Raw genomic sequence first — 10600 nt, 5'->3', positions numbered from 1 at the left:
TGCTCCTCGCATGCACAGCAGTGCCGTGTTTGTGGTGCCATGGGGAATTCCTGGGAACCCGCACAGCCCCTGCCTTCCACCCTTCGTGAGAAGGGCCCTGTGTAACCTCCCGGGTGAGTCACATCCCTACACAAACCTGTCCATCCCAGGTGCCAGCAGCCAGCGAGGGGTGAATTTACAGCTCCAGGAAACGTCTGCTCGGCTTTGCTTCCAGCGAGCACCAGAGCAAACCCTGTTATGTCAACACAAGCGGTTGCACAACTGGCTCTGGCATTCGAGCACACATCCACTCCCGTGCACGAGCGGCTCTCCTGGAAAAGCAGCTCTGTGTGCTCTGTCGGAACAGCTCTGCAGGTGACCGATCACACTGAGTGCTCAGGTTTCATCCCACAGACAAAACATGCCCAGGGGGATGGGTAAGGACATTGGCTGCAGCCCCATTCCCTGACAAAGGGATTTTCTTCTCACCAACACAAACACACCGAGGGTGTGTGTGCTCCAGAGCTCCAGTGCTTCCCGGGTCCCTGGGATTTAGTCTGAGCATTCACTTCTGCTGGTAAAGGAAAAGGTGGGCAGAGATTTCCAGAGCCCATCCCGGCACTGGAGCCTGTCCTGTACTCGATGCTCTCCATCATCACCTCCCTGATCACCTGCAGGGAACAACACAGCCAGCAGAAAAACTCAGGGAAGAGAAGCTCAGGGCCAGGCTTGGTGCTGGGTGTCCCAGAGCCCACCAGAGCTGTTCTCCAGAGGCCACCAGAGCTGGTTTCCAGGAATTGAGCTCACCCCTAAAGCCTCACCACCAGACCTGCAGGGTGGCACTTCCATGTCCTTCAGGCATGAAGGATCTCCCATGTGCTGCCCCTACAGTAATGTTTGAAGTCCGAAACAATTCATTCTCTAAATCCACCTTTTTCTGCCTCCTAGGGATCACACGCTGGGTTGGAAAAAAGTACTGTGCACACAAAGCAGAATAACCAGGATTAAAGGGAGGGGAAAATGAGAAACAAAGGATTACATTTCAAGGTATGGGAAAACTCTCTGTGGCTGGTGTCACACTGTGTGTCAGAAGAGCGTTCTCCCTGCATTATTATTCTCCTTCCACATTACCTTTAGTAATGTCTAAGGAACTTCCCTGCTTTATAAGGAATCCAAGATTAAAGGCAGCAAAGACCCATCCTGTGCACTGTCAGTCTTGTGAGCTGCCTCACACCATCCAGCTGCGCCACATCCCTTCACAAAAAACCTGAAAATGGCCCATAAATTATCAAAATAAAACTGTCTGAAAACAGCAGCTGCCAAATATAGTTTTATTTTTTATCATCTGGTAACACTATGATAATATAAACTGTATAAAGCATGATAAAACTCTTCCATGAAACAGAGTAGGTACATATTATAAAATAAAAAATACAAATATTACATTACTGAAAGGAAATACAACATTTAAAAGAAAATATTACAATAATATAATGGTACCAGTTCCTTTCTGTATTCCAGAATTAATGGAAAATGTTTAAATTATCCAGCACTAAGATAAGTTACTTTTATTTTCTCTCTTGATTTTAAACATGCACTAACTCAAACAGAAATAAAACCTATTGATCAATAAAGGAAATGTTATTTAACCAGAGAACTTTGCATGTAGACTTGGACCAACCTGGGCTAGTGGGAGGGAATGAGATCAACTTTAAGGTCCCTTCCACCCCCAAGCATTCCATCATTCTTTGGTGCAGTGGCTGTTAAAAGAAATGCATTGTAATTATTTCCCTTCCCAGGGATTTACTGATTTTAGCAATTAAAGTTTTCAGAGGTGCAGCTGCATTTTCTGTGTGTTTGCAGAGTTACAGCAATACTGGTTGAGATGGCAGTAAAATAATCTCTGTCTATGCACAGTCTTTCATTATTCGAAGTACTAAGAATATATTTTTAAAATAGCCCTTAAGGCTTCACATTCTCACCTGGGCACGTTTTACCAATCCCCAGTAAACGTTGCCACTGTCCCTTTGCAGAAATGTGTTGTTTTGATCATGCTCAAATGCAAAATCACTGTCAATTTATGAAGAAACATTCTGATCAGAAGTACACAAACTGACAAATAATTTAATACATGGTTGCCAGTAGGTCAAGAGTTCAAGCAATGTAATTTTGAGGATTAAATAAGAAAAAGAAGATATCAGAGGTTTAGTTTTTTGCTGAGTGGTACAGACGTTCTCAAACAGCAGTAAAGTGGATTTCAATTTCTTTTTTCTAATTCCATCATACCCTTCAAGCCATGCCCAATTTACATCAATTAAAAATCAATTACCCCCCAAAGGAAACCAGTGTTCACAATTTTATAAGAAAACAAAAAGACACTGAACCCAATGATCTCCAACTAATTCCAGAGTTTTAAAAATGAGGACCTCAGCCTACTGAAATGTTTTTAGTTTTTAAAAAAGCAGTACAAAATGCTATTGGAACGTGAACGCTCACAAGAAGACATGTTCAGGAGTGTTGCACAGCCCTGTGAGGAGCAGGGATGCTCCACTGAGGTCCTTTTGACTCCAGTTCCAAAGGCAGGAGCAGTTTCTGGGAGGGCACAGCCTCTACGTGTGGTTGTTGTTGAGGTTGCTCTTGTTGAAGAACCTCCTGGCCTCCACACTGCTGAGGGACACGGAGCAGCGTGAGGGGTTCTGCTTCCTGTACTCGATGCTCTCCATCATCGCCTCCCTGATCACCTGCAGGGAGCAACACAGCCAGCAGAAAAACTCACATCTGAACCACTTTGAAACAGACACAAACAGCCCCTTCTGTTGTTAAAAGCTGCTGTTCCCACTTTTAGCCCTGCTCCATCACTGAACAAAGGGATCGATGAGTTTTATTACAAATAGTATTTCTTGAGTGTTTAAAACACTGATTTTAATGTGGTTAGTAAAAATATGAGGGAGGCCACCAACACCAAAGAAGTCACACAAAAATATACAGTATTTAAACAGCCTCAGTGAAACTGAGAAGGGTAAATCCAAACATTGAGAAAATCCGTATTTCAAGGATGTAGAAAGTAATTACTATATTGAGAAAGATTAAATCTTCACTTTTATTTCCTTTGTGCTGATGTAACAAGTTTTCTTCATTATATTGATTAAAACCCCCATATCTTTATCTGGGATGATCATTACACTTGTCAGATGTTGGGATCATGATGTCATGCTATGCCAACTATCAATTACAAATAATTATTACTGAGTTAGCTGATAAAGAAATTTCCTTCAGAGAAAATTTCCAGTGTCCTTTTTGCCCAATTACACAAAAAAACCCGAGTATAAAATCCTGCACATCATGTTTATATCCTCCACAGCCCCCTTTGCTCAGTTACCCTGAATGGCTTGTGATGGTAAAATGGCAAAACCAAGGCAAGAACCGAATGAGAAAATCAAACACTGAGGCAAAGCCCTGCACCTTCTGTAGGGCAGATTTAGGGCTTTACTCACATCACCCACTTCCCCCTTTAACAGTCCAGCCCCTTTAACCCCCATACTTACATCCATGTTATTGAGGGTGTTGAACTCCATGAGGTCATGGAGCCTCTTGAAAGCCTCGTTGGGATACTGGAAGTTGAAGGTGGAGAAAGGTGTATCTGGATCATCAAAAATATCAAAGTCTGCAAAATCCTTCTCTTCCTGTGTTTCTCTGGGAACGCCTGCACAGGACAAATACAGAAATTCCATCTAAACATTAGGCCTGAGGATTTATTACTTTATTTTTAACGGCTCCTTCGAATTCCCTAAGGATGGCAGATAGAGTTCAAGAGTTGTTTCAGAGACAAAACATTCTTAGTACATAACCACAAAGTGATTCCAAAGGAACAGGTGGATTCAGCATCAGGAATTGTGAGCTCACCTGGAGCTTTGTACTTCCTGAAGTCGATGTTGGCCAGCACAAAGTGGATGATGGTTGGACAGTCCTTCTCCGAGGAGGTGTCCTTTGGTTTGAACACATAGCACTCCTTCATGCCCTCCCGGTCAAACACGTTGGGGTCTATCTTGGGGAAAGGAAGCTTGTTCATTTTGGCCCATTTTTCAGCCAGCAGGATTTCCTGGAAAGAGGAGAAAGACTCAGGTGCATAAAAGCCTCCACTGCAAAGTGAGGTTTGCAGAGACAGGGATCATGTGGGGTGGTTAAAGCAACCCATAAATTTTTAAATCTCCAACACAGGAAGGACATGGAAGGAGTCCAGAGGAGGCACCAAGATGATCAGAGGGATGGAGCAGCTCTGCTGGGAGGAAAGACTAGGAGAGTTGGGATTGTTCAGCCTGGAGAAGAGAAGCTTTGGGGTGATCTAATTGTGGCCTTGCAGTGCCTGAAGGAGCTGACAGGGAAAGATGGAGAGAGACAATTTACAAGGGATGGAGTGACACTGCCAGTTCCCACTGCCAGAGGGCAGGGTTAGATGGGCTGTTGGGAAGAAATCCTTCTCTGTGAGGGTGGGGAGGCCCTGGCACAGGGTGCCCAGAGAAGCTGTGGCTGCCCCTGGATCCCTGGAAGTGTCCAAGGCCAGGATGGATGGGACTTGGAGCAACCTTGGCTAGTGGAAGGTGTCTCTGCCCATGGCAGGGGTGGGATGAGGTTAATGTCCCTTCCAGCCCAAACCACCCTGTGGTTCCCAGGACTAATCAAGCCCATCTCAGCACGGATGACCCAGCAGGACAAACTGAGCACCTCACTCACCCTGCCCATGCTCCACCACCTGCCATGAGTCACAGGAAGGAATCTGATCTGCCCCAGAAACCTGGGGGTGAATTTACAGAGCTGACAGTGAGGGAAAAGCCATCCATAATTTTACTTTGCAAAGGAGTACCAGTGCTGTGGAAACCATGAGAGTTCCTAAACACCGGGCCATGCATTGTTGTACTCAGAGTCGATCCCTGCACACAGCAGCCTCTCAAAGCACACCGAGTGAAGAAATCTGGAAAACAGGCTTCTTTTCCCTCATGACAACTCAGTAAACAAGATAATTTGTAAATAATGACTCAAAAGCATGTAATGAGGGTGTGTGAGAGGGAGGAGAGGGAAGGTCAACATCTTTAATCTTGGTTTTCAATGAAATAGGACCCTTCCTTGGGCGGCTGTTTTGGATACGCAAGAGATTAAGAGATAGTGGGTGTAAAGTGATAAACCAAGGCTCGAGTCATTGAGTTCAGCTGGCTGATTTCCCCACGGGAGTAAAATACTAGAGTGCTACCATAGATACAAGCCCACTCCTGAAGTGCCATTTGCTCTTTGCAATGCACCAGTGGGACAGAACTGGTTCCTGTTCCTGTCCTCTACCTCAGGAACACACCAATGTCTGCCTCAGCACACACCTATTTGTGCCTCAGAAACAATGGACCATTCCCTTCAACAGAGCCTTCTGGAAAACCTGAGGCACCATCTAATTTTCCCACCATTTTTTATTGTGTCAAGGGATATTTTGCCTTTTGAAAATGACAGTTTAGAGGAAAACCTTCAGCATGCCACTTGAGTGGTAATTAACCTCTCCATGTTCCCTGAAACAACCCAGAAAATTGCAGCTGACAAAGACAGAATGCTAAGAGTAGCAGGGGTGACCATACACAGCCTTTTGCACGGACGCCACATGTGGAATGTTAAGAAAGGGAGGAAAAGGATGTTTCAGAGGCAATGGCAGTGCTTTGTCAGCAAATTTAGCTGCTGGGACAAACATTCACGACAAAAAAAGGAGCTATATTCTTATGCAAATACAATATTAAAGGAAGAAACAGACTCTGGGATTCAGTAATTTAAGGAAAAACAAAAGATCTCAAGCACTAGGAAGTCTCCTCACTGCTCTATTCTCCCCAGTAGCCCCAAAAGACCTACAGATTACAGGAATGTCTCCTTTATATTCTCCTGAAATTTGTCTTTGCAGTTGGCAGCACTGGTCTCAAGCTCATTTTGCTACTGCTGTTATATTCTAATGTTGTTTGGGGGTTTTGTCACTCCATAGCAGCTGAAGGAGAAGTATTCTCTGTTCTAACTGAAACTTGTCTGTAAAGCAACAAGGAATGCCAGCTGTTTCTCAAACAGGAATGCTTTCTGAATTCTTTTAAAAATTATTTTAAAAATTCATTTGGGTTTGAAATAAATAATGCCTCTTTCTTGAGGATGGTAGAATCATTAATGTTGGAAAAAACCTCCAAAATCACACAGATTGACCAAATCCCACCATGCCCACTAAACCACAGCACAAAGAACCTCACAATAGTCTCTGAAGCACTACTTTTTGGTAGCAGTTACCAAAATGATCCATGTAAAGGCTTTGGGATCAGCTGAAGCTGTATGGATGTGCAGGATGTACAGACTGACAGCTGTGCTTTCCACACCTGCTGCGGAAAACACTTAATCCCTGTTTTCCGGTTGCTGTTTTGCTCTGGCCTGGATGGATTTGAGTCCCATTTAAACCAGTGCTGGGATTATCCTGGTGAGATGTAAATGAAAAGTTAGCCCTGCTTCCAAAAGGTTATTTATTTAGCAATCCTGAGATGATGCACTTCTGCAAGATGATGACATGAAACCATCCATTTACATCACAGCACACAAAGAAGAGCAGCTGGGCAGAGGGAGAGTACGGCAGGGAAAATGACTTAATTGTTTAATTCTGACAGAAAATAAAACTCTGCAATCAGTGCCAAAGCAAAACTTCCATAAAAACAACTGACCTCCTACTTCAAAGGAATTTCATTATCCCTCTCTGTGCCAGTTGCCTCATGGAAGGCATGTAAACAGGAACTGAGGCACAGGGGAATATTCTGCCTTGACGTCGAAAGAAATATTCCAAAGCTGTAGATACAACAGCACCAAGGCCTTCTGGGACCATGTGGAATAGAACTGAGTCACCTTAAACTCCTGAACCCAGGAAGAGAAGGGCCTGTGTCACTTACTTTGAAAGGAGGGCTGGAATCACTTGGCCTGGCTGAGAAATCAAAGGAGATGATGAGATCCACACCTCTCTGGGGCCTTAGGATGAGCGGGTAGGGCAGGTTAAAGGTCAGCCCACTGTCCACGATGTGGATCTTCTTGCTCTTCACATCCAGGGGCTCATAGATCCTCTCAAACTCATCAGGATCTGCAAGGAACATGGGAAAACTGAGCCAAGCAGGGACAGCTGAGTTAAGAACTGAGGTTCTGAAGGGCTTTTCAGTGTCTCCCTAGGTTCTGGAGAGAGCATGCAATTTGAACTGCATAGTGTATCCCAGTTAAACACACCATGAACTCAAGTGTAACTAAAACTCTTAAAAACTGGAGAATGAGGTGAAAAGCCAGATCTGGAAGAGCCCTCAGGAGGCCAAGTGCACAAGGCAGACCCAGAGGTCTTCAGGCAAAACCAAAGGGGACAAAAGCCCAGGTTTGATCCCAGCCCTCCCACTTTCACTCCATCATCCCAAACAATTCAAGCACAAAGGAAAAAGTTTATGGGATGTTAAGAGACAGCTGGGGGTGTCAGAGGATGGTCCCAGACTGCTCAGTGGTGCCAGAGACAGGATGAGGAGCAATGGCCATAAACTAAAACACAACAAGTTCCACCTCAACACGAGGAAGAACTTGTGTTCCTTGGAGGGTGCAGAGCCCTGGAACAGCTGCCCAGGGAGGGCCTGGAGCCTCCCTCTCTGGAGCCATCCCAAACCCCCTGGATGTGTCACCTGCTCTGGGCAGAGGGCTGAACTTGGTGATCCCCAGAGATCTTCCAATACTCTGTAATCCCTTCAGTGTCCTACAACCCCTGCCCAAACCTATTCCCCCAGGTTCCCTCCCAACCCCACTCTCCCAGTCCTTCCCAGCTCTCCCAAACTTGCCCAAAAAGCCTTGATGTGGATCTGCCCTCCTGTGACACTTGTCTGTGTCTACTTCTGCTCATTAATTTGGGACCATCAGGTCTTGTTTTCCAATCTGCACCAGACCTGACGACCTCACACTCACCACTCCACTAGAAACAAAGAGAAATAGTGACCCATATCCATAATTTAGGCACTGGACAGAATTCCCTGTCAGCCACTCACTGCTGGTGCTGTCCCAGTGTGGTCCCACCAGTTTTCTCTCTAAGCCCAACCTGATGATGTTTCTCTCTAACCCCAACATTCCCTCAGGTGCAGCTCAGGAAAAACCAATCCATTTCTCCTGGGTGTCTTCACACTTATCCAGGTCTCTGGATACTAGAAAATGAAAGTCTCTGGACACTACTAAACTATCCTTGCTGTACTTAAAACTTTTCCCCTGACAATCTTTTCTTGTTCTAGACCTTACAAATATTTCCAGTGCGTGGTTTTGCTTTTTAACAATAATCTAATGCTCGTATCTGTAGAGGGCAGTGTAATGTAAGGAATGCTGGATAGAGAAGTAATTATTCCTGCTATAATTGAATTTCCTGGCATCTACTTATTGACAATGGTAGTAATCTGAAAAAAAAAGGGTATTTTTGAAGCAAAGAAAATCCATCAAAAATAATTCTAACTTTTGTCCCTGTCATTTCAGAAGCAGCACGTTGTGAGCACCAAACAAAATCTTAAAACAGATGATTTCACTTTTTATTTCTGTTGTTATTTATTAGAGGACCCTTTTCTAAGTAATGAGGCACTATTTTCCCACTATTTGCTTTGATTTCTAAAGGAGAGAACACTTTTAAATCATTGCCTATTGCTAAAGGGCTAAGTGTGTTTATAAACCTATTTTAGAACCAGATATATTTCATAATCATGAGTTAGCATAAATCAGTGAAAATATATTGGTATTTATGAAATTCATCACAATTAAAAAAAAACTGGTAAAAAACCCACACTGACTACAGTTCCCTTTAGCACAAGTAGACCAATTTGGTTTTCCCCTTCTTGTTTAAAGATAACATGTCAAATATAATTTAACCCTTGTTCTCACTAGAACCTCTAAAGAATTGCAAAAATATTTTTGTTCAAGTTTCATCTTTTCTTATGTTACAAAAATAGAATTTGAAAGATCCTTTAACCAAGGACAGCATCAGCTGTAACAGTGTTTGTGATGGGAGTGTATTTCTGCCACACAAACTCCCTCCCAACACTGAGGAACGAGACTGATCCTATTGCTTACAGCCCTCGTGACTCTAAAACCAAATTCATCAAAATAATCTTACTATATTTTAAAGGAGAAAACATCTTAATGTGGTCAATAAATTTATAACAACCATATAAATGGGTTCACATGAATTTTCAGCCTTTTTGGAAAGATGCATCCCTATTACCAGCACCTTCCAGTCCATCAAACAGCAAATTGGGACAAAATGTGAGGATGTGGCACTTGAGGACAGGGTTTAGTGGTGGTGCTGGGTTGATGGTTAGACTTGATGATCTTAAAGGTCTTTTCCAGCCTTAACAACTCTGTGGGTCTGTGTTTACCAGGCCAGTTCCATGTTCAGTCAGCCCAGCCCTCTCAGCTTCCCAGCAATGGGATACACAGACTGATATTTGTTTGGAAATCATAAAGAGGGCATGTCCTAGAGACCAAATCTGCCACAGATGGCAGCTCCAGTGGAAGGAGGGGAGATGAGAAGGGCATTTGCTACTGACGTCCATCTACTGCAACAGTTTCCATAAATACTGAAGTAAGGAAGCAGAGATTAGGGGTTATTTTCCCCCATTGTTATGCAGTTGGCATTTTCTCAAGTCATTCTGGTGTGTTGTAACATCAGAAAAGAAACAGAAAAACTCTGAGTTCACAATGAAATCATTCCTGACGAAATAAGAAAATGCTCAGCATTATTTCCACAAATAGAGTCTGTGGAAAAGCAAAGCCAAGGGTTTTATTTCCAGACCAAGCAGCTGGGATCTCTGCTGCAGGCACTGCAGACCCTAAATTCAATCCTCAGTAATGACTGTAAGACTGCCTTAGGTCAGCCACAGTTCATCCTCTGCAGAGGGCTTGGGACAACTGGAGATGGAAGTATTATTGATATCCTTTTTTATTCACTTATTTCTCCTTTGGAGTGTCTGGCAATAAAGGAGAGTAAGTCTTAAAGCAATACAGACTTCTCTGTGCACTCAAGCTGACAGGTAAACTGCCAGTGCTAGGAATAAATATGCACAGCTTAAATGCATCCAGTGCCATGATAATCTAAGGATTTAAATTTTACACCAAAGTCTCCCTTCTGTCTGCACCTCTGGGCTCCTCCATATATTAGGAAAATTCACAGCATTAAAATGTGTTTACACTCATCACACTGCTGAATGATCACATTTTATATTAACTGCTGACATTTCAAGGGGTTTTTAACTATTCTTGACTATAATATTGCAACCACTTGCAGCTGTCAGATCTGAGTTGTTACTGCAAGTTTATGAGTGTGGGCTTCAGGTAACAGCAAAAAACTGCAGTCATGCCAAACTTTTCCCATTTTAACCCAAAGAAGTTTCAGGCACTCCAAAGTAATTGTGTCAGAGGTGTAGAGTTCCGTCAAACCAGCATTTTATTTCCACTGAAATCAAATCCCAGGAAGCTGATAGTTGATTCTGAAGACTATCCACGTGCCTTAATTATGCAAAATTCTCATCAACTGTCATTTTTTCCAACTATAAATTTCCTACCCACTTTCCTGCCT

At 43.5% G+C, this 10600-nt stretch overlaps 1 protein-coding gene across 7 annotated transcripts in view; it reads right to left on the bottom strand.

Annotated features, from left to right (window-relative positions):
* Nucleotides 1-1296: 1296 nt before the first annotated feature.
* The window catches only part of PLA2G4A (phospholipase A2 group IVA), a 70110-nt gene continuing 60806 nt past the window's right edge, over nt 1297-10600 (bottom strand). For all 7 annotated transcript variants that reach the window (XM_039556030.1, XM_039556028.1, XM_039556026.1 and 4 more), the window contains 4 exons: nt 6921-7105; nt 3883-4078; nt 3525-3682; nt 1297-2720 (listed from right to left, as the gene is read on the bottom strand). In XM_039556030.1, coding sequence (XP_039411964.1) covers nt 2589-2720; nt 3525-3682; nt 3883-4078; nt 6921-7105 — 671 coding nt within the window. In that variant the 3' untranslated portion in view covers nt 1297-2588. The remainder of the gene's footprint in view (nt 2721-3524; nt 3683-3882; nt 4079-6920; nt 7106-10600) is intronic.

The sequence above is a fragment of the Corvus cornix genome, chromosome 8 (assembly GCF_000738735.6).
Source record: "Corvus cornix cornix isolate S_Up_H32 chromosome 8, ASM73873v5, whole genome shotgun sequence".
In the NCBI taxonomy this organism is placed as follows: domain Eukaryota; kingdom Metazoa; phylum Chordata; class Aves; order Passeriformes; family Corvidae; genus Corvus; species Corvus cornix.
This window is presented reverse-complemented; position numbering and strand designations above follow the sequence as displayed.